This window comes from Oncorhynchus clarkii, chromosome 7, assembly GCF_045791955.1.
Source record: "Oncorhynchus clarkii lewisi isolate Uvic-CL-2024 chromosome 7, UVic_Ocla_1.0, whole genome shotgun sequence".
In the NCBI taxonomy this organism is placed as follows: domain Eukaryota; kingdom Metazoa; phylum Chordata; class Actinopteri; order Salmoniformes; family Salmonidae; genus Oncorhynchus; species Oncorhynchus clarkii.
Window position 1 is genome coordinate 62617080 of NC_092153.1, and position 23978 is coordinate 62641057.

The 23978-nt window shown below is 43.2% G+C and overlaps 1 protein-coding gene across 3 annotated transcripts in view; it reads left to right on the plus strand.

Moving 5' to 3' along the window:
* Window positions 1-596: 596 nt before the first annotated feature.
* The window catches only part of LOC139413642 (serine/threonine-protein phosphatase 6 regulatory ankyrin repeat subunit C-like), a 32100-nt gene continuing 8718 nt past the window's right edge, over window positions 597-23978 (plus strand). For all 3 annotated transcript variants that reach the window (XM_071161267.1, XM_071161268.1, XM_071161266.1), the window contains exons 1-25: window positions 597-765; window positions 1796-1879; window positions 3759-3837; window positions 4146-4216; window positions 4427-4627; window positions 4844-4931; window positions 7265-7407; window positions 7591-7803; window positions 13296-13374; window positions 13668-13782; window positions 16076-16158; window positions 16394-16511; window positions 16611-16679; window positions 16811-16951; window positions 17037-17096; window positions 17572-17683; window positions 18206-18277; window positions 18599-18800; window positions 18970-19057; window positions 19234-19351; window positions 19585-19804; window positions 19946-20033; window positions 21937-22020; window positions 22158-22303; window positions 22553-22635. In XM_071161267.1, coding sequence (XP_071017368.1) covers window positions 739-765; window positions 1796-1879; window positions 3759-3837; window positions 4146-4216; window positions 4427-4627; window positions 4844-4931; window positions 7265-7407; window positions 7591-7803; window positions 13296-13374; window positions 13668-13782; window positions 16076-16158; window positions 16394-16511; window positions 16611-16679; window positions 16811-16951; window positions 17037-17096; window positions 17572-17683; window positions 18206-18277; window positions 18599-18800; window positions 18970-19057; window positions 19234-19351; window positions 19585-19804; window positions 19946-20033; window positions 21937-22020; window positions 22158-22303; window positions 22553-22635 — 2784 coding nt within the window. In that variant the 5' untranslated portion in view covers window positions 597-738. The remainder of the gene's footprint in view (window positions 766-1795; window positions 1880-3758; window positions 3838-4145; window positions 4217-4426; window positions 4628-4843; window positions 4932-7264; window positions 7408-7590; window positions 7804-13295; window positions 13375-13667; window positions 13783-16075; window positions 16159-16393; window positions 16512-16610; window positions 16680-16810; window positions 16952-17036; window positions 17097-17571; window positions 17684-18205; window positions 18278-18598; window positions 18801-18969; window positions 19058-19233; window positions 19352-19584; window positions 19805-19945; window positions 20034-21936; window positions 22021-22157; window positions 22304-22552; window positions 22636-23978) is intronic.

Genomic DNA, 23978 nt, shown 5'->3' on the forward strand with positions numbered 1-23978 from the left:
GTTTCGTCTGCCAGCTTCTTACCTTCTTATTATTTTATATATATATATATTTAATTGTTTATTGAATATCCGAAACATACAGTATACTTGCAGTGAAGCCGCTCAACAGCTACATCATACCAGTCATCTAACAGACTCCCCTTCAGAGCGACACACAGAAGCATCCTGGGTCAATGGCACGTTGGCAGGTCTCCCACCAGGCCAAAAAACGTGAACCCGAACCCTCCAAGATCCCTCCACCGTTCCCCAATAGCTGTCCCTCAGCCATATGTTAATCACTTTGTAAATCTTGCTACAGAAGATGAATTATCTCAACCCCCCAAAAAAGAAGTTGAAATATCTACCTAACACAAAAAAATAGTCCAGCTAGTTTTATTGAATAAGGCAGATAACGTTAGAGGGTATAATATCCATTGCAGACAGATGTTTTGTTTCTGATATAGTTACGACGTTACTAAAACTATTACATTTACACATTTTATGGATAGATTTTAGTGCAATATTCAAAGTGACCACTGTATGTCGCTGCTTGTAGTTACTGCACATACTAGCTTTTACCGACGGCCGCCGTTCAAGTACGCACCACTTGTGTCTATCAGTGCAATAAACAACGGCTAGCACACACGGACGCAGAACAAACCCTTCCCCGAACAATTACCACAATAAAACAAAAATATCGCAATTAGCTACATCTCCACCCGATCCTAATGAAGGATCTCCGGCCTGACTGACTAGGAGATGGGAATACTTAACATAATAGACCAGGTAGGTAACGCGAATTAAAGCTAGTATTCCTTTTGGAAACCGTTGTTTTCTTTATCACTGTTTCCTTATGAGGGCGGGTTTGATAGATAGCTAGCTAACGTTAGCTTGCTAGGTCTCGCTAACTACGTACGGTGCTTGGCCTAAGCTCGTTTATGGCCATTTTAACGATACAGTGTAATCACATTTTACATGCTCCTATAAAATGAAGTATAACGTGGGACTGTATTGTTTGATAAAAGTATATCCGCTGATTTGTTCGCTTGCTAATGCCTAACTACTAAATGTGGCAATATCATGTACACACCAGCTTCCCTAACCAGGCTATCATCCCATAGCTAACGTAGTTAGCTGGTATCGGTATGGACGATGACATATTCAGAATAGTAGCCAGCTATCTATCTGGCTAAGCATTTGGGATTTTATGATGTTCAGTATGAACAACTTGTTTAGACGTCAATAACCAACAATATAGGAGTAATGACGGTCACATTCTTAGCCAACTAGCTGACAGCTAGGAAACTAGCTATCTAGGTCGATACGTCGTCGCTGCAGTCCGCATTAGTTAGCTATGGACTGGGCTGTCACTACTGTGTTGGTAAAGTCTCGAGCTAACCGGACATAATTGTGTATTCCGCTAACTTTTTATAGTTGCATGTGTTACAGAAATGTAATCAGCATTTACGATTGAATTACTGCGTGCGTGAGGCGTTTTCCAATTCCAAGCGAAGTATGTTGTGTTGGGTGCACGCAGCTAACGTTGCCACATATGACAAGTAGTGTCTGTCAGTTTAACAATTCCCAGTCAAGTGGATAGCTAGCTAATGTCCACCCCGTGTTATCAGGGAAGCGTCACACATTTTATAGCGTAATGCCCAGATCCCACACCTGTCTATGACAATGACCTCTTATAATATCAACTTGCATGATGCAGCAGCACAATGCAAATAAATTTGCAAGAAATTGGACCAGATAACGCAGGTCCATCCTATATCAATCTGAAAATATTTAATGTGTCTTTATTCTCTTCCAGACTTTGCTGGTCCAGGCTATATTTAGCCGAAATGCAGAGGAAGTGAAGTTTTTGTTGCACAAGAATGAAGAAGTCAATGCACTGGTAAGATGGCTCGCTACACATTAACATGACCCTGTGTGAATCAATTTACTCCACACCTCCTATGGTACACGTACTAGACACTTTCTTAATGGGCCAGCCAGTTAAACAGCAAGGGATTACCTCTCCAAACCTCTACAGGCTTTGACCTCCTGTGCATGTGACCTAAAACTTGGATTTGATTTGACCTTCCTGTCAACTGTGAATCAGATATAGTTAACGCCACAGAGTAAATAAATAATGCTATGTGGAGCAGTAATGTTATACCCACAGTATTTCACACTTCAGATTCTTGGTCGCAGATTTCAACAGTATCTGTGCATGTTGTTCTCTTCAAGAACCATCTTGAGTGTAAGCTGTAAAGCTGTATTTTGTGTGTGTGTGTGGTTGCATTGCACACAAGTGCATATGCTCCATGTATTTGAAGACAAGGAACATATTAGCTTACGGTTAAGGGATCGATGGGAGGAGGGATCGATGGGAGCTTAGCATTGAGAGATTGAAAGTATCTTCTTCCATCCAAGTGTGTGGCCGATCAGTCTAGATTCCTCACTCGTTCAGTCCAACCCTCTGGTAATCAGACCAGCTGGCTGTCAGGTTAGAGCCCTGACACCATTCTCTAGGTACACTTAATACACACACAGCCAGTCTTAACATTTAGTTTCACAGGTGCTGAAACCGGGCAAGGTGAGGCCACCTAATGTGAATAGGGGTGTGTAGAAAGTGGAAAGGAACTTCTACAGTGGAGAGGAAGGGGTCGCAAATTGCTGAGTGCATGCTTTCAATCAGCATTGGTTCAAATATGGCTTGGTGCCAATATGTAAAATCAGTAGCTGCAATTTGTTAAATGTCACAACAACCTAAATCAGTTTCTATTGTATATTAAAATATTTTGCATTTACAATGGAGTCAATATTTGGCAGAGGTCAAATATTATATCACTGTCAATACTTAGTTGAAGCCACAAGCCCTGGGGCTATTCAATCACTGCTTCAAGTCAAAGAAGACATTCTGTTCTACCACAGCAAAAGTAATATGCAGTTGAGCTACCTTTGCTTCACTTTCACATGGTTAACATTGTTTTGATTCATACATGCATCCAAACATGAATTATTGCTGTGCAAGATAACATTTTTGACTTGTACGCCCAAAACCCACAGGGATACTTGTCCTTAAACAGCCTCTTGTCCCGGAGGCCCAAAATCCTCAAACGGCTTCCTCCTTCAGTCAGTCAGTGAATGAATGATGCGTATGGAGAATAAGACAGTAATTTCCTTACTAGGGCTGCGAGGGTGAGACCGGGCCTGAGCCCTCATTCCCCACACGCCTCCCTTCCTTCCTTTCACTGTCATGAGTCATTCACTGGTGGGTTTACACTGCACACACACATTCCAGTACGGAGGACAGGGTCCATTAACAGGCTATAGATGCCTGAGCAATTTTACTCACTGAGGTGGATTTCAAGCCCTTTCGGTTTACAGAATGAATAAAAATAAACATCTGATCTTGCTCCCTGCCACATTTGTATATACAGCATACCTAATCACAACTAATCATTTTCTGTGGAAAAAAAAGTTCATAATGAATATTCTGAGGAGACGAGCTACAGGCCAACATGTATGACATACCTTTTTACTTGAGTTTTTTGCAGGATGGCTATTTCTTTCTGTATTTTCAATATCCTGTAATTAAAAGCTATTTTATGTAGTTGGTTTCAAGTTCAAACCTATTAGCAGCGGAATTACGTTTTATATTCTCGGCCTTTGAGGTGTATCGTTCAACTTGCTGTTTGTTTTTAATACAATGATGTGATCAAAACCAACTGTGGGCTTTAATCTGGGTTCTTGCTGACTCTTTCTCTGTCTGCGCTCTCTCTCCTCAGGACCAAGAACGCCGTACCCCCTTACATGCTGCTGCGTGTTTGGGCGACGTTCACATTATGGACCTCCTCATTAATTCAGGTAATGTTCTCCAGCAAGAGACAGACACTTTTCAGAGTGATTTGCATTATTCACTCAATTATCCCTATCATATTATGGAATAAAGGTTCATCTCATTATCTGTTAGAATATCAACCAGCATTGAAACCCTTCCCTATAGTCAGAGGTTGATAAGCCCTATCCTAAATTAATATACTGCTAATGAAACCAGATACGTGTGCAAATGTCACTGACCATCTGAGATCAGAGGGGCATTGTGATTAGCTGAATGTGCAGTTGAGCTGAAAGCTACAGAATGGTTGACTGAGTTTTCTCTCGCTCTCTCTCAGGTGCTAGTGTTAATGCTAAGGATCAAGGCTGGCTGACACCCCTGCATCGGGCAGCTGCCTCACGGAATGAAGTAAGACCATGATGCCAAGTACTATATGTAAATCCTTCTACAGTCATTTCACTTGAATTCCTCATAAGTCTTAATAGCATTGCTCAGCTTTTGAAATTAATTTGCATACTTATAACCCATCACCTCCTTTCTTGAATGAGTATCTATATGAATGTCAGTGATAGTCACACTCCTCATCCTTTTTATTTATTCTCCTTCTGTCTTTCCCAGAAGGCTGTGGGGCTGCTTCTGAAGCAGGATGCGGAGGTCAATCTGCGAGATAAGTTTTGGCAGACGCCGTTGCACGTGGCGGCGGCGAACCGGGCCACACGCTGCGCTGAGGCCCTAATCCCCAAGCTGAGCAGCCTGAACGTAGCAGACCGCTCCGGCAGGACAGCTCTGCACCATGCAGCACACAGTGGCCACGTGGAGGTTAGAGGTCATAGGGTGGAGGGTTATGAGTAACACTGAAATGGCACCCAATCCCCTATATAGTGCACTACTTTTGACCAGGGCCCGCATAGGGTCCACTATATAGGGGTTTGGTGCCAATTCAGACGTAGCCTAGGTGATTAACTGTTCATCCTCTACTCAGAAAGGTGTCTTGAGTGTGCTGGTTTTAACTCACTATCTCCTGTCTGTTTCCAGATGGTGAATTTGCTCCTCAACAAAGGGGCAAACTTGAGTGCCAGCGATAAGAAGGAGAGGCAGCCAATCCACTGGGCCGCATACCTCGGTGGGTTGGACCTTAGAACGAACACATTTCCTGAAAGTAGCTTGGTTTCCATCCAATTTGCGACAGATTTGAATGCGAATATTCTGAAATCTGCATAGAAAAATATGGGCATTTTCCCTCCAGAGATGTTTCCATCAAACAGACTTTTTGCAGATTAAAGGCTGTACGTGATGACATTGTGCATATAAAAATAACTTTTGCTGTTAAATTCCCATGTACCGAATGGAAAAATACAAGTTAAATGGATTTCTATCGCATTTTCTCAAGAACTGTAGCAAATGTACCCACTCTGGTCTTGGCACATGCACTCTAGCCAACAGCTCGCATATTCTTATGGATAAGAGCGATATTATTTTTATTTGTCAAATGACATCCAAGCATCGATCATCATGTCACCAGAATAAGACCCTCAATATTTTTTCATCACCTTGCACTCACCTTCTGTGAAGTTCATCATAACTTATTTCATCTGTAGTCATCTGTAGCCTAATAAACTGCATGCTTTCCCGAGTCGTAGTGGGAGGACCACAGAACATATTGCGTGACTCCAAGTTTACTTCATTTTGATGGTTATTATATTAATATTTGCGCATAAAGGCATTTCCACCACAATTTCTAGCATTATTAATTTTACAGATACAAAAAGATTGAACAAACAAATTGTCTGTCGGCGTTTATAAAATTGTACCGGCATTTTATGTTTCCATAAGTCCGGTCTTCACTTTTTTTCATGCGTCAGGTAATTCAGCCGCATTAAAGGAGGTTACTGACACTTCTCTCATTGGTCTGAGCAAAGGCACAGGGCACTGAGCAGACTCACTGATCTACAAATCAACTTGCATTTTAGACTTCCCATCAAGGCATCTTCATATACAGTGCATTTGGGAAAGTATTCGGATCCCTTGACTTTTTCCACATTTTGTTATGTTACAGCCTTATTCTAAAATTATTTAAATAAAACACATTTCCCCATCAATCTACACACAATAACCCATAATGATAAAGAGAAGACATGTTTTTAGAAATGTTTGCTTTTTAAAAAAATAAATGAATGAAATCAGTATTCAGACCTTTTACGTCGTACTTGGTTGAAGCACCTTTGGTAGCGATTACAGTCTTGAGTCTTGGGTATGACGCTACAAGCTTTGCACACCTGTATTTGGGGAGTTTCTCCCATTCCTCTCTGCAGATCCTCTCGAGCTCTGTCAGGTTGGATGGGGAGCGTCGCTGCACAGCTATTTTCAGGTCTCTCCAGAGATGTTCGATCTGATTCAAGTCCAGGCTCTGGCTGGGCCACTCAAGGACATTCAGAGACTTGTCCCGAAGCCACTCCTGGTCTGTCTTGGCTGTGTGCTTACGGTTGTTGTCCTGTTGGAAGGTGAACATTCGCCCCAGTCTGAGGTCCTGAGCACCCTGGAGCAGGTTTTCATCAAGGATCACTCTGTACTTTGCTCTGTTAATTTTTCCCTTGATCCTGACTAGTCTCCCAGTCCCTGCCGCTGAAAAACATCCCCACAGCATGATGCTGCCATCTCCATCCTTCACCGTAGGGATGGTGCCAGGCTTATTCCTGATGTTAGTCTTGGCATTCAGGCCAAAGAGTTGAATCATCAGACCAGAGAATCTTGGTTCTCATGGTCTGTGTCCTTTAGGTGCCTTTTGGCTGCTAGCTCTAGGAATAGTCTTGATGGTTCCAAAATTCTTCCATTTTAAGAATGATGGAGGCCCCTGTGTTGTTGGGGACCTTCAATGCTGCAGACAATTTTTGGTACCCTTCCCCAGATCTGTGCCTCAACACAATCTTGTCTCGGAGCTCTACGGACAATTTCTTTGACCTCATCGCTTGGTTTTTGATCTAACATGCACTATCAACATGTGTGTGCCTTTCCAAATCATGTCCAATCAATTGAATTTACCACAGGTGGACTCCAAGTTGTAGAAACTTCTCAAGGATGATCAATGGAAACAGGATACACCTGAGCTCAATTTCGAGTCTCATAGCAAAGGGTCTGAATACTTATGTAAATAAGGTATTTCTGTTTATTTTTAATACATTTGGAAAAATGTACGAAAACCTGTTTTCGGTTTGTCATAATGGGGTATTGAGGGATTTTTTTATTTATTTAATCAATTTTAGAATAAGGCTGTAATGTAACCAAATGTGGAAAAAGTCAAGGGGTCTGAATACTTTCCAAATACACTGTACAAAGATAAGAGAATCTTTGATTCACATATCCTCACACACAAGCAGAAGATTGACTTGGATTTCATTAACCTATCCGTGTGTGTCTGTATATGTTCCATGATTGTATGGTTGTCTCCTCTTCCCTCAGGGCATCTGGAGATCGTGAAGCTACTGGTGTCGCGGAGTGCGGACGCCATGTGCAGGGACAAGCGAGGTTATACCCCGCTCCACGCCGCAGCTGCCAGCGGCCAGATCGAGGTGGTCAAGTACCTGCTGCGGCTGGGGTCAGAGGTGAGGGGTCAGGGAGTGAGGCTCCATCAGGTCACCATCATATGGTCACTCCATGTGTCAGGTGGTTTCCTATTGTTGAAATGTGCTTGTTGTTTTTTATCTCCAGGCCATATAACATCCCCAAACCCCACAATCATCTCTAGTTGTTGTGTAATTTCTACCTTCTCTTTATCTCTGCGTCAGATTGACGAGCCCAACACTTTTGGGAACACAGCGCTCCACATGGCGTGCTACACAGGCCAGGAGGCGGTTGCCAACGAGCTGGTGAACCGAGGCGCCAACGTCAACCAGCCAAACCAGCGCGGCTGCACGCCGCTGCACCTGGCCGCTGTCTCCACCAACGGGGCGCTTTGCCTCGAGCTGCTAGTTAACAACGGTGCTGATGTCAACATGCAGGTCAGTTCGAGTAGGCTGGGAAAAAAGGTTGCACCGCAAATGGCACCCTATTCCTTATATAGTGCACAAATGTGTATATACAGTGCCTTGCAAAAGTATTCACCCCCTTGGCTTTTTTTTATATTTTGTTGCATTACAACCTGTAATTTAAATATATTTTTATTTGGGTTTCATGTAATGGACATATACAAAATAGTCCAAATTGGTGAAGTGAAAGTTTCAAAAAATTCCTAAAATTTTAAACGGAAAAGTGGTGCTTGCATTCACCCCCTTTGCTATTAAGCCTCTAAATAAGATCTGGTGCAACCAATTACATTCAGAAGTCACATAATTAGTTAAATAAAGTCCACCTGTGTGCAATCTAAGTGTCACATGATCGCAGTATATACACCAGTTCTGAAAGGTCCCAGAGTCTGCAACACCACTAAGCAAGGGGCACCATCAAGCAAGCGGCACCATGAAGACCAAGGAGCTCTCCAAACAGGTCAGGGACAAAGTTGTGGAGAAGTACAGATCAGGGTTGGGTGAAGAAAAAAAAAATCTGAAACTTTGAACATCCCACGGAGCACCATTTAATCCATTATTTAAAAAATTGAAAGACTATGTCACCATAACAAACCTGCCAAAGAGAAGGCCGCACACCAAAACTCATGGACCAGGCAAGGAGGGCATTAATCAGAGGAGCAACAAAGAGAACCCTGAAGGAGCTGTAAAGCTCCACAGCGGAGATTGGAGTATCTGTCCATAGGACCACTTATCTGTCCATAGGACCACTTTAAGCCGTACATGCCATAGAGCTGGGCTTTACAGATGAGTGGCCAGAAAAAAGCCATTGCTTAAAGAAAAAAATAAGCAAACACATTTGGTGTTCGCCAAAAGGCATGTGGGAGACTCCCCAAACATATGGAAGAAGGTACTCTGGTTAGATGAGACTAAATTGTAGCTTTTTGGCCATCAAGGAAAACGCTATGTCTGGCGCAAACCCAACACCTCCCATCACCCTGGGAACAGCATCCCCACAGTGAAACATGGTGGTGGCAGCATCATGCTGTGAGGATGTTTTTCATCTGCAGAGACTGGGAAACTGGTCTGAATTGAATGAATGATGGATGGCGCTAAATACAGGGAAATTCTTGAGGGAAACCTGTTTCAGTGTTCCAGAGATTTGAGACTGTGACGGAGGTTCACCTTCCAGCAGGACAATGACCCTAAGCATACTGCTAAAGCAGCACTCAAGTGGTTTAAGGGGAAACATTTAAATGTCTTGGAATGGCCTAGTCGAATCCCAGACCTCAATCCAATTGAGAATCTGTTGTATGAATCTCTTTGGTGAAATAGTCCTTACTTTGCCTGTAGGTGTGTTGGGTCATTGCCCTGTTGAAAACCAAATAATAGTTCCACCAAGCGCAAACCAGATGGGATGCGCATGCTGTGGTAGCCATGCTGGTTAAGTGTGTCTTGAATTCTAAATAAATCACTGGCAGTGTCACCAGCAATGCACCATCACATCTCCTCCATGCTTCACGGTGGGAACCACACATGCCGAGATCATCCGTTCACCAACTCTGCGTCTCACAAAGACGGCAGTTGAAACTAAAAATCTCATTCGAACTCATCAGACCAACGGACAGAGTTCCACCAGTCTAATGGCCATTGCTCGTGTTTCTTGGCCCAAGCAAGTCTCTTCTTATTGGAGTTCTTTGGTAGCGGTTTCTTTGCAGCAATTTGACCACAAAGGCCTGATTCACGCAGTGTCCTCTGAACAGTTGATGTAGAAATGTGTCTGTTACTTGAACTGCGAAGCATTTATTTGAGCTGCAATCTGAAGTGAAGTTAACTCTAATGAACTTAACCCCTGCAGCAGAGGCTTCCTTTCCTGTGGCAGTACTCATGAGCCAGTTGCATCATAGCGCTTGATGGTTTTTGCAACTGCTCTTGAAGAAACTTTCAAAGTTCTTGAAATGTTCTGTATTTACTGACCTTCATGTCTTAAAGTAATGATGGACTGTCATTTCTCTTTGCTTATTAGAGTTGCCATGATATGGACTTGGTATTTTATATATATATATATAATAGGGCTATCTTCTGTATACCACCCCTCCCTATCTTGTCACAACACAATTGATTGGCCCAAACGAATTAAGAAGGAAAGAAATTCCACAAATGGACCTTTAACAAGGCACACCTGTTAATTGAAATGCATTCCAGGTGACTACCTCATGAAGCTGGCTGAGAGAATGCCACAGTGTGCAAAGCTGTCATCAAGGCAAAGGGAGGCTACTTTGAATAATTTCAAATATAACATATCTTTAGATTTGTAGCACGTTTTTGGTTACCTCTTAATTTCGTGTTATTTCAAAGTTTTGATGTCCTTACTGTTATTCTACAATGTAGACAATAGTAAAAAATAAAGAAAACCCCTTGAATGAGTAGGTGTGTCCATACTTTTGACTGGTACTGTATATACAGTGCATTCGGAAAGCATTCAGACCCATTCCCCTTTTCCACATTTTGTTACGTTACAGCCTTATTCTAAAATATATATTTTTTTATTCTTACCAATCTACACAATACTATAATAATGACATTGCGAAAAAAGGTTTTTGTTAATTTGAGCAAATCTATTACAAATTAACTGTATTAAGTATTCAGACCCTTTATTATGAGACTCGAAATTGAGCTCAGGTGCATCCTGTTTCCATTGATCATCCTTGATGTTTCGACAGCTTGATTGGATTTGACCTGTGGTAAATTCAATTGATTGGACATGATTTGGAATGGCACACACCTGTCTATGTAAGGTCCCACTGTTGACAGTTTATGTCAGAGCAAAAACCAAGCCATGAGGTCAAAGGAATTGTCCGTAGAGCTCCGAGACAGGATTGTGTCGTGGCACAGATCTGGGGAAAGGTACCAAAACATTTCTGCAGCATTGAAGGTCCCCAAGAACTCAGTGGCCTCCATCATTCTCAAATGGAAGAAGTTTGAAACCACCAAGACTCTTCCAAGAGCCGGCTTCCCGGCCAAACTGAGCAATCGGGGAGAAGAGACTTTGTCAGGGAGGTGACCAAGAACCCGATGGTCATTCTGACAGAGCTCCGGAGTTCCTCTGTGGAGATTAGAGAACCTTCCAGAAGGACAACCATCTTGGAGTTAGCCAAAAGGCACCTAAAGACTCACACGATGAGAAACAAAATTCTCTAGTTTGATGAAACCAAGATTGAAGTCTTTGGCCTGAATGTCAAGCGTCACCAGGAGGAAACCTGGCACCATCCCTATGGTGAAGCGTGGTGGTGGCAGCATCATGCTGTGAGGTTGCTTTTCAGTGGCAGGGACTAGGAGACTCGTCAGGAATGAGGAAAAGATGAACAGTGTGCAATACAGAAAGATCCTTGATGAAAACCTGCTCCAGGGCACTCAGGACCTCAGACTGGGGCTAAGGTTCATCTTCCAACAGGACAACGACCCTAAGCACACAGCTAAGACAATGCAGGAGTGGCTTTGGGGCAAGTCTCTAAATGTCCTTGAGTGGCCCGGACTTGAACCCGATGTAACATCTCTGGAGAGACCTGAAAATAGCTGTTCAGCGACGCTCCTTATCCAACCTGACAGAGCTTGAGGGGATCTGCAGAGATAAATGGGAGAAACTCCCCAAATACAGGTGTGCCAAGCTTGTAGCGTCATACCCAAGAAGACTCAGCTGTAATCACAGCCAAAGGTGCTTAAACAAAGTACTGAGTAAAAAGTCTGATTACTTATGTAAATGTAGTATTTTACATTTGCAAAAATGTCTAAACCTGTTTCTGCTTTGTCGTTTAAATGAATTTCCGAATAAGGCTGTAACGAAACAAAATGTTAAAGTCAAGGGTCTGAATACTTTCTGAATGCACCATGTGTGTGTATGTACAGTGGGCTCCAAAATTACTGGCAATGCACAAACAATACTTAAAAAAACATAAACAATATAATTATAGAGAAACTCAAAATAACAACGTGAGAAATACTGTACTTTATTAATGTTTCAATGGAAACAACCAAAATCAAATCTGTATCTGACAAAAACGTTCAATTTTGGTCTCATCTGACCAGAGCACCTTCTTCCAGTCATATTTTAAACGATGTTTGGCAAACTCCAAGCGCTTGCGTCTTTGTCTTGGGGTCATTAAGGGCTTTCTTCTGGCAACCCTTCCAAAGAGCCTTTGGATGTGGAGGTAGCGTCTGATGGTGCTTTTTGAAACCTGGTGACCCAAAGACTCCACCAAGGCCTGCAATTATTTCACAGTGATTCTTGGGGATTTTGTTGTTTCTCTCCCCGTCCTCCTCCCCATCCTGGGGGGCAAAAGGCCAGCATCCCGGGGTCACCTCTTCGCCGTTGACGTTGAGACTGGTGTTTTGCGAGTACAATTTAATGAAGCTGCTAGTTGAGGACTTGTGAGGCATCTGTTTCTCAAACTAGACACTCTAATGTACTTGTTCTCTTGCTCAGTTGTGAACCAGGGTCTCCCACTCCTTTCTATTCTGGTTAGAGCCAGTTTGCGCTGTTCTGTGAAGGGAGTAGTACACAGCGTTGTACGAGATCTTCAGTTTCTTGGCAATTTCTAACATGGAATAGCCTTCATTTCTCAGAACAAGAATGGACTGACGAGTTTAAGAAGAAAGTTCTTTGTTTCTGGCCATTTTGAGCCTTTACTCGAACCCACAAATGCTGACGCTCCAGATACTCAACTAGTCTAAAGAAGGCCAGTTTTATTGCTTCTTTAATTAGCACAACAGTTGTCAGCTATGATAACATAATTGCAAAAGGGCTTTCAATTAGCCTTTTTAAAATGATAAACTTGGATTAGCTAACACAACGTACCATTGGAACACAGGTAATGGGTCTCTGTACGCCGGTAGTGTATATGCACAAGCACAATGTGTACAAAACATTAGGAACACCTGCTCTTACTATGACATGGACTAACCATTTGAAAGCTAAGATCCCTTATTGATGTCACTTGTTAAATCCTCTTCAATCAATGTAGATGATGGGGAGACAAGTTTAAAAATGATTTTTCAGCGATGAGACATGTATGGGTGCCATTCAGAGGGTGAATGGGCAAGACAAGATTTAAGTGCCATAGAACTTTGTAGGGTAGTAGGTGTCAGCAAGGCACAACAGGTTTTTTTTCACGCTCAACAGTTTCCCGTGTGTATCAAGAATGGTCCACTGTCCCAAATGTCCTCCAGCCTACTTGACACAATTGTGGGAAGCATTGGAATCAACATGGGCCAGCATCCCTGTGGAACACTTTTGACACCTTGTAGAATCCATGCCCCAACAAAATGAGGCTCTTCTGAGAGCAAAAGGGGGTGCAACTCAATATTAGTACATTATATGTGTGTATATGGAATGCCGTTTGGGACGCGGTCTTAGTCAACAGAGGTTTAAGATAACTTAATTATTTACCTAACAATGAACTGCTTTTGTGTGTTCTGTTTTTCTCTCACAGAGTAAAGAAGGGAAGAGTCCTTTGCACATGGCCGCTATTCACGGGCGCTTCACTCGCTCCCAAATCCTTATCCAAAACGGTAACCACACACACACATCCAAAATAATAGTAATATTTGCAATATTATAAAAATGAATACAAAAGTATCACACACTACACAGTGATAGGGTGTTTGTGAAAAGTGCCTGCAGTATTTTGGGTAACAAACTTTTATTGAAGTGCACCACCCAAACATACCCAACACTCATCCCCACCAGCCCATAGCAACCACCAACTCCAACAGCCACATAGCTTCTCATAGCTGTGTCAAAAACAGTATTGTGCAATTCTCCTCTCTGTCCCGACCACATCCCCTCTCTCCTCTGTGTGCAGGTGGGGAGATCGACTGTGTAGATAAATATGGCAATACTCCTCTTCACGTTGCTGCTAAGCACGGCCACGAGCTGCTGATCAGCACCCTGATGACTAATGGTGCTGACACGGCCAGGTGAGAGACACACACACGCACACACACAATCAGGTGAGTGACGGAACAGACACAGAACTCCACTGTAGACGTTCTTTATGGCAAAAGCAGAATGTCTCTTCTGAATGTCAGAGGATCAGCTCTCACATTACTTATGCAACATAATGTACCTCTCAACAAAACTAGCAGCAAAACTCAAATCTCTCCTACACTGAACAAAAATGTAAACGCATGTAAATTGTTGGCCCCACTTTTGATGAGTTTTTCTCAAAAATGTTGTGCACAACTTTTGTTTACATACATGTTAGTGAGCATTTCTCCTTTGCCAAGCGAATCCATCCACCTGACAGGTGTGGAATATCAAAAAGCTGATTAAACAACATGATTAAAGGTCACTCTATAATGTGCCGTTTTGTCACAACACAATGCCATAGATGTCTCAAGTTTGGAGGGAGCGTGCAGTTGGCATGCTGACAGCAGGAATGTCCATCAGACCTGTTGCCAGAAAATTGAATGTTAATTTCTCTACTGTAAGTTGCCACCAACATAATTTTAGAGACTATGGCAGCACGTCCAACCAGCCTCACAACCGCAGACCACGTGTATGGCGGCATGTGGGCGAGTGGTTTACTGATGTCCACGTTGTCAAGAGTGCCCTGTGGTGGGGTTATGGTATGGGCAGGCAGGCATAAGCTACTGACAACAAACACAATTACATTTTATCGATGGCAATTTAAATGCACAGAAATATTGTGACGAGATCCTAAGGCCCATTGTGAGGTCCATTTCCTTTAAGGTTTCTGTGTCCAACAGGAGCATATCTGTATTCCCAGTCGTGAAATCCATAGATTCGGGCCTAATGAATTGATTTCTATTGACTGATTTCCTCATATGAACTTAAACGCAGTAAAATCTTTGTAATTATTGCATGTTTCGTTTATACAGCGTCTCTGGAAAGTATTCAGACCCCTTGACTTTTTCCATATTTTGTTAGGTTACAGCCTTATTCTAAAATTGATTAAATAATTTTTCTCTCTCAAGCTACATAAAATACCCCATCATTACAAAGAAAAAACTGTTCTTTATATTTTTCTTGCTAATATATAAAATAAAAACATGTAATTTCACATTTACATAAGTATTCAGACCCTTTACTGATAACTTTCTTGAAGCACCTTTGACGGCAATTACAGCCTCGTGTCTTCTTGGGTATGACGATACTACAAGCTTGGCACACCTGTATTTGGGGAGTTTCTCACATTCTTCTCTGAAGATTCTCTCAAGCTCTGTCAGGTTGGATGGGGAGCGTTACTGCACATCTATTTTCAGGTCTCTCGAGTTGTTAGATCGGGTTCAAGTCTTGGTTCTGGCCACTCAAGGACTTGTCCCGAAGCCACTCCTGCGTTGTCTTGGCTGTGAGCTTAGGGTTGTTGTCCTTTTGGAAGGTGAACCTTCTCCCCAGTCTGAGGTCTGGAGTGCTCTGGAGCAGGTTTTCATCAAGGATCTCTCTGTACTTGATTCTGACTAGTCTCCCAGTCTCTGAAACACATCCCCACAGCATGAGGCTGCCACCACCATGCTTAACTGTAGGGATTGTGCCAGGTTTCCTCCAGACGGGAAGCTTCGCATTCAGGCCAAGGAGTTCAATCTTGGTTTCATCAGACCAGAGAATCTTGTTTCTCATGTTCTGCGTCCTTTTGGCAAACAAGCGGGCTGTCATGTGCCTTTTACTGAGGAGTGGCTTTCGTCTGGCCACTCTTCCATAAAGGCCTGATTGGTTCAAACCTGTCTCGGAGCTCTACAGACAATTCCTTCGACCTCATGGCTTGTTTTTTGCTCTGACATGGATTGTCAACTGTGGGACCTTATATAGACAGGTGTGTGCCTTTCCAAATCATGTCCAATCATTTGAATTTACCACAGATGGACTCCAATCAAGTTGTAGAAGCATCTCAAGGATGATCACTGGAAACAGGATGCACCCGAGCTCAGTTTCAAATCTCATAGCAAAGGGTCTGAATAGTTATGTAAATACGGTATTTCTGTTTTTTTGTTTACATGTATGCTAAAATTTCTGTACCTGTTTTCGCATTATGGAGTATTGTGTGTAGATTGCTGAGGAAATGGTTGTATTTAATCAATTTTAGAATAAGGCTGTAACGTAACAAAATGTGGGAAAAGTCAAGGGGTCTGAATACTTTCCAAAGGAACTGTGTTTTTGTTCATTGTGTGTTACATATTTGAGAAGCTGCTGTCAGCACTATCTCCTTCCCGGTCTCATATATTCCTCTATCGCTCTCCTTGCTCTCTCTAGGCAAGGGATTAATGGGATGTTTCCATTGCATTTGGCTGTGCTCTACGGGTTTTCAGACTGTTGTCGCAAGTTACTCTCCTCAGGTAAGCCTTTAGACACAGCCATGGAAACTGTATGATTGAAACTAATCAAGTTTCATGGAGGTGTACATTCAAATTGACCTAAGTAGTGCTCTATCAGATAGAATGTGAGAGGGCATTTACATACAACACATTCTTTAACTTCTTGCTTTTCTTCATTCAGTGTCATGTTAGGAAACAGACCAATGTGGTCACCACGTATGACATCACTTCCCGTTTTGTGTTGTGCTTTCTGCAGGTCAGCTGTACAGCATTGTATCATCTCTGAGCAACGAGCACGTGCTGTCAGCCGGGTTTGACATAAACACCCCAGACAGCTCAGGGAGGACCTGCCTGCACGCTGCTGCCTCTGGAGGGTGAGCGCGCGTGCACACACATTTTGAATGAAGAGTGAGCTTTTTGGTAGTGGTTGTAAAATCGTTTCATTTGTATTTCTGTTCTCTCTTTGATGGCAGAAACGTTGAATGTCTTAACTTGCTGTTGAGCAGTGGTGCCGACTTGAGTAACAAGGACACATTGGGAAGGTGTGGTCTCATTCTAGAATTCAACAAATGTGTTTTTCCCCGTAATGTTTTTGTCATTTTTTTGAATTATATTTAATTTTCTTCTCCTGTGAGTGTGACTTCTCCTCTCTCTCTCCCGTCTCACATGGCAGAGCTCCTTTGCACTACGCTGCGGCGAATGGGAGCTACCAGTGCACGGTTTCCCTGGTGAGTGCTGGTGCCGAGGTGAACGAGCTGGACCAGAAAGGCTGCAGCCCCCTGCACTATGCCGCTGCCTCGCAGACCTTCCGCCGGTGAGACACACAGATAGATAACACACACAGGGGGGGCTAAACGATACCAGACCAAAATTTGACTGACATTTTGTTTTTGTTTCAGAGTGGACAGACATTACTCAGTTGGACACCATAGTGAGGAGAGGGCCAAGGAGGCCTTTTTGTAAGTCCCATACCATGACAGGGTAGCCTAGTGGTTAGAGCGTTGGACTAGTAACCGGAAGGTTACTTGCGTAACCTTCCGGTTGCGTTCAAATCCCCGAGCGGACAAGGTACAAATCTGTCGTTCTGCCCCTGAACAGGCTGTTATTGAAAATAAGAATTTGTTTTTAACTGACTTGCCTAGTTAAAGGTAAAAAAGGTTAAAAAAATAATAATAATAATTTAGTCTGCATGTCTTATGTTTGATAGAAACAATCTAACCAAGCCCTAACATTTTGCTTTCTCAGAAGATGGGAACCATTTAGAAATGTATTATATTTGGCAATGGTTTGCAGTTAAGGTTAACCTGCCCATGTATTTGACGGCTTGTTGATTGACCTTTCACCGTTATTCTCTGTGTTAATGTAGTTGTGTATCCAACAGTTTGTTGGTTGACATAACCAACATGTCTGTCCTCTCCCCCTTTGTATGTGTAGTTGTTTAGAGTATCTGCTGGATAATGGGGCTGACCCAGCTCTGAGGAACACCAAGGGTTACAGCGCAGTCCACTATGCAGCAGCCCACGGAAACAAGCAGAACCTGGAGCTGGTGAGTCAGTAGGAGGAGGGACTATCAGTGTGTGCGTGCTACAGACATACCGGGAAAGATGAGACCGAATCATGGTGTCTTTTCAATAGGGGCTTACCCTCCTCGTCTTCGTCTGCACTATGAAACAACAGGACAAGTGACTGCAAAGTCCTAGTAGACATCCAACCATATTGCGTTCACTAGGCTGTTGATTTCAGATCAGTGCAGATAAAGAAGAGGAAAAGACATCAATTTAGAGTATTGAGATGCATCCAAAGTTGTACTTCAAAATGGTTCTGAAATGTAAGGCTTTGGAACTGGTAATGGCCTTTGTAATTAAGTTGTCTTTTCAGCCACCCCTTTTTAAGAGTTGAGATTGGCTGTTGGTAAAGTGTCGGTACAGCATTTACTGTTGCTTCCTCTTCAGAGGGATAAACTCAGATGAATGTGTACCGTTTTCTGGCTTCCTTTGGGAAGTGCAGTGATCTTAGTAAATGGTATGTACAGGTTGCAAACTCCTCCCTTTGTCCCTCTGTTCCCCAGCTCTTGGAGATGTCTTTCAACTGTCTGGGAGACGTGGAGAGCAGTGTTCCAGTTAGCCCTTTGCACTTAGCCGTGAGTACAGTACACCCGCTTAGCCTCGTTTCCTCTGGCCCGACGTTCCGTTTCATTGTACTGTCTATTGGTTTAACTTCTGATTAGCCTGTTACATTCGTTTTATTACGGCCCTCTCTTTGTTCTACAGTGCCAGTTCAAAGTTGGAGTGAACTATACATTTAACACAGACACCCAATTCATTGACACATTTATCCGCATGACCCCCATTCTCACACTGTTATGAGGTGCTGGTTTTGAAGTCGGAGTGAAATAAATATCCCACAGTGACCCACTGCCATTCTCACAGTCTTGTATTCCCTTCCCTTTTCCCTCATCCAGGCGTATAATGGTCACTGTGAGGCTTTGGGGGTGTTGTCTGAGACGCTGGTGAGTCTGGATGTTCGGGACGCGGGGGGGCACACCGCCCTCTACCTGGCAGCGCAGCGGGGACATGCTCAGTGCGTGGAGGTACTGCTGTCCCACGGGGCCTCCTGCCACCTCAAGGAGCGCCGCCGCAAGTGGACCCCGCTTCATGTCGCAGGTGTGTGTGTATGGTGCACTCTATTGGGTGGTTGTTAGATTCTGATCCTCTTGGTGTTTGTATATGTTTGAGCACATGTTCATATTTTCACTCCTCTCTGTGTTGCATTCTCTGCTCTTCATTGTATGTGCTTGTCTCAAAATTTGACTGTCTCCGTCACCTCCTCCAGCTTCCAACGGCCAAACAGACTGTCTGCTCATGCTGGTCAACCGAGGAGAGAAGGCTGACGTCATCGATATCGTCGACATACAGGGACAGTGAGTGACTCATTAATTTATTGAACATTATGTGCACCCACTAGAATGGAAGGACAGAGGATTTTCTAGTTTCCTACAATGTCAGCTTTTCTTTTCTTTTCTTTTTTTACAACAATGCTCTAGTAGAGTGTTCCCTGTTTAACCTTGTGTGTGTGTGTGTGTGTGCGCGTGTGCAGGACGGCTCTGATGCTGGCAGCTCTGGGTAGTCACACTGACTGTGTCCACATCTTGCTGGAGAAGGGAGCCGGGGCTGACACCGCTGACAAGAGAGGCCGCACTGCTCTACACAGAGCTGTGAGTTTCTCCACCATGTGTATATAATGTCTTACCTTGCCCAACCTACTGTGGTGGTTCGAAAACACTTATGCCTTTCATCTGTTCTTCTCTTTCGCTCTCTCCGTCTCGCGGCACTCTCTCCGTCTCGCGGCGCTCTCTCTCTTCTCTTTCCTTTCTCTTTTCTCCTTCTGTCCTTCCTTCCTCTTGGCAGTGATGGGTTCATCCTCTGTAACTGTTGTCTCTTCCTCCAGGCGGCGATGGGCTGTGAGGACTGTGTGTCGGCCCTGCTCGAGCACGGGGCCTCTGCTCTGTGCAGGGAGTCCCGGGGACGCACACCCCTGCACCTGGCCTCCTCCTGCGGCCACATGGAGCTCCTGCGCAGCCTGCTGCAGGGTGCCACAAGCACCGACCCCCTGGACTCCTTGTTGGACTACAGCGGATACACCCCCGCCCACTGGGCAGCCTACCACGGTGAGACACGCCTTCATGGAGGGGCTACAAATAACCCTGGTGAATAACTCACAAAGTATAGGATTTGGCTTTCTGTCATGGAGAGAACTCGTTGCTCCTAAACTGTGAACCGTTGTTTGACTCATCTTTTTTCTCTTTCAGGGCACGAGGACTGTTTGGATGTTTTTCTTGACCACAAACCTTTTAGCATACAGGAAGGAAACCCCTTCACCCCATTGCACTGTGCTCTGTGAGTACCACGACTGGTTCCTCCTGCCTTTCTAGGTAGTGCTGAGTGATTAACTGAAATGTTGCTAATTTATCGACCAACATCTGTTCAATTATTTTAATTCCATTTAGTTTTTTTCTGTGAGCTCAACGCGCATTTTCTCACTGCAGTTTCTCTTTTAGAAATCAGATCAAACCTGGACTGTGCACAGTAGTAGGGAGTTGTAGTTTCCAACAGGCCAGTATTCAACACGATAGACTGGTCGATCTTCAAGGCATTCCTAATCAATCACGATAGACTGGTCGATCTTCAAGGCATTCCTAGTCAATCACGGTCAATCACCAAACATTTGTGTAGAAAAGCCGACGATAAAGCCATCAGCTCTTTTTTCCCTTCTCTTTTCCGTGTTGCGATGTTGGCTGGAGGTGTATTTCAATCAGAAGCCCTGTGCACCGGGTAGGCAAAGTGTTCCCATTTTGAACTATTTGATTTGTCTGAAAAGACAAACTCCGCCTACCTGGATGACCGGGAGATCTGTGGCTAGATTGAGTGCACCTACTCAATCGGAAGGGCATAGTGATTTGAGCTACCTGCAGTTTCCACGGCCACAGCAAAGTTTGATACTAGCCTACGTAAGATTTAATAACTTTTAAAACCATGACCACAGAATGACTGTCAAAGATTACAGCAAAGAGCTGCTGTTTTTATGTGTGAGTTCATGTTTAAGTTTGTATTCATCACTGTCAGCACTTTGTATTCAACACTATTACAAACACAGCATGCTTCTCTCTCTACTGCAACTCGCACTGCAATGAATGAGTAGCCAAGTCTATCGATAGCCCTGCATTTTTATTATTATTAGCAACTATTTTAATATGGAGGAGAATTCCACTTTCCCTGGTCATAGGAATAATATGAATTTGTGCATGAGGCAGATGCAGTGCGACTTCAGTTTGAACATCAGGTGGTAGACGGTGTCCCCTCTCTCTGATCAGTCTCACCCAGAGGAAAAGAAGAAAGAGCAGGGACCGTGAGAGGTGGACCCTCTGCTGTTCTCTCCCTCACTCCACTGAGACTAATGCCTGTTCAAAACAACTGTGAATTCTGACATTTCCGACTTAAGTGTTTTAAAGACAACTGGGAACTATAGGGGGAAAAACGAGATCCGACTGGGAAAAATCGCTTTGAATGGTCATCCAACTCGGAAACTCTGGCATCTTTCTAGAACTCCGACTTTCTGACCTGAAGTTCACAGACATCTTGATTTGGCCTCCTTTTTTCAGAGTTCCCAGTTGTTTTGAAAGCACCATGACCATGAGATGCAGGTACCATCAGTCCAGTCAAATAAAAAAGCTAATTATTTTAATTTATGCTCAGCTGTGCCTCGCAAGTGCTTCACCAACTGATCTATTTTGTTATCAAAGCTCGAGATTTGGATGTGTACTTTTGGGGGTACTGGAGGACCGGAGTTGGGAAACTGTAGGTGATTGAACGTTGGTATTCAGCAGTCTCAAAAGTATGCCTTATTTACTTTGAAGAACTACTCAAATAAGATTTTGTCAGACAGCATATACTGCAGCTCTATAGAGATGAGATGATGACATGGAATTAAATAATAATCATCTTGTAAAATAAATGTAATATACACAACTGAAATATTTTATTAAAGTCATGTGAATAAATTATGGTAAGTAAGTGATCAGTAGTAATGGGCAGTCACTACCATCATTGGACTTTTATTTATTGTTTTATTCTGTGTTACAGAATTCAACCCACATAATGCATAGTGCATTTATAATCAAACAGCACTACTTCTGGTTTCTGTATTCTTCTATCAGTTGATCAGCTCTGGCATTGAATCCATCCGAATGTTGCTCTCCTTTTTGATAAGAGAGCTGGAGGATGTTTTCTTGCTCCTTTCCAGAATAAATGGCCATGATGGTGCTGCTGAACTACTGGTGGAGACCGTTGGAACTCAGATGGTGAACATCAGAGATGCCAAAGGAAGGTGCGTGTCATCTCTATTTTGAGTTTCTTCCTATGCATTTTCGTACGGTGATCTTTCTAGTCTAGTGTATTGCAGCTTGCCACTGTTGCTTACCTGTCTGTCTGCCTGGTTGTGGCTGACCTGGGCTGTGCCTGAAGGACCCCGTTGCACGCAGCTGCCTATTCAGAGAGTGTGGCCGGGCTGCAGCTGGCCCTGGTTCAGGGGGCAGAGGTCAATGCGGTGGACACCACCGGACACTCCGCGTTGATGGTTGCCGCCAACAACGGACAGACTGCAGCCGTCGGTGAGTGACCAGAGATGAGGAAATGTGAACATTGATCCAGTAAATATGAAAACTGAACGTTTAGTCTTATTCGTTTGATATGTCATTTGTTTTATTTTATATTAATTTATTACATGTATTTATGAACTGATAGTGACTATAGCAACTGGAGGAAGCTTGTTGTGGACTGTTCTGCAGCTTAACGACGATGATGATGATGATGATGATACTGATGATTGTGTAATTGTTAGAGATGTGTTAACCCAACAGAGGTCCTGCTGCACCAGGCCAAGGCAGACCTGACCCTGCTGGATGTCAACGACAACACCGCCCTTCACCTGGCCTGCAGCAAGGTGGGAGCACGCATACTTGATCGCTCGCTCACTCACTCACTCATAGGCATGAGTACTCAAACGCATGTCAAAACTCAATCTTTAACCAGAGATTATATTTTTATTATTTTTACAATTTGGTGTAATGTGCAAATGACATTTTTTCCCGAATTTATTTATTTTTTGGTCTTTAAGACAAAGTTCATTTGCTTTGACCCTGGTGTTTTCATTTTTACAAGTGCATTTCCGGGACACAACAAAAATGAAACCAAGCCAAGCGTCACACAGTTCTTCTCCATAAATTCCCTTTCCCCTCCGTGTCTCTCTCACTTGCGCTCAGAAATAAATGCCTATTAACAACTTATCTAACGGATGGGATACATACTCAAGCTACATTCTCTGGTTGATTGAAGTAGGGAAATATGTGTTCCAACAACGAGCTGCCGTGTTGGAATAATTGAGTATGCACACTAATTATTCAATATTAAACTGATTATGGCAGAAGGCCAAGTATGGCATTATTCATTTTTTTACCTTTAATTAACTAGGCAAGTAAGTTAAGAACAAATTCTTATTTACAATGACGGCCTAGAAAAAGGCCTCCTGCGGGGACGAGGGCTGGGATTTCAAATAAAAATAGAGAACAAAACACCCATCACGACGAGAGACAACACTACATAAAGAGAGACCTATGACAACAGCATGGCAGCAACACATGACAACACAACATGGTAGCAGCACAACATAGTAGCAGCACAAAACATGGTACAAACATTATTTGGCACAGACAACCGCACACAGCCAAGAAGGAAGACGACAATACATCACGCGAAGCAGCCTCAACTCTCCTTGTCCATGATTGAGTCTTTGAATGTAAGCACCTTACTCTGCTTATCTGAATCGACGACAGGTGATAAAGGAAGTAAGCATACGCCAATAATAACAAAACCTGAGTTTCTGAGCAAACTTTCAAATGATTAGGACATGTAAATAGCTTAATCGGCATCTCAGCGGTGTATTTGATCTGCGCATGTGCCAGCACTGGCAGCACAAGCCTCCCTCTCTTATGCACGAGTGAAGTGCGTTTGGAAAAACTTAGTATGCATCTTAGAAATGGTTTTCACTAACTTTATACACTGAACAAAAATATAAAGTGTAAAGTGTTGGTCCCATGTTTCATGATCTGAAATAAAAGATCCCAGAAATGTTCCATACACACAAAAAGTTTACGTCACAATTTTGGGCACAACTTTGATTACATCCCTATTAACGAGCATTTCTCATTTGCCAAGATAATCCATCCACCTGACAGGTGTGAGATGTCAAGAAGCTGATTAAACGGCATGTTACTTAAAAGGCCACTA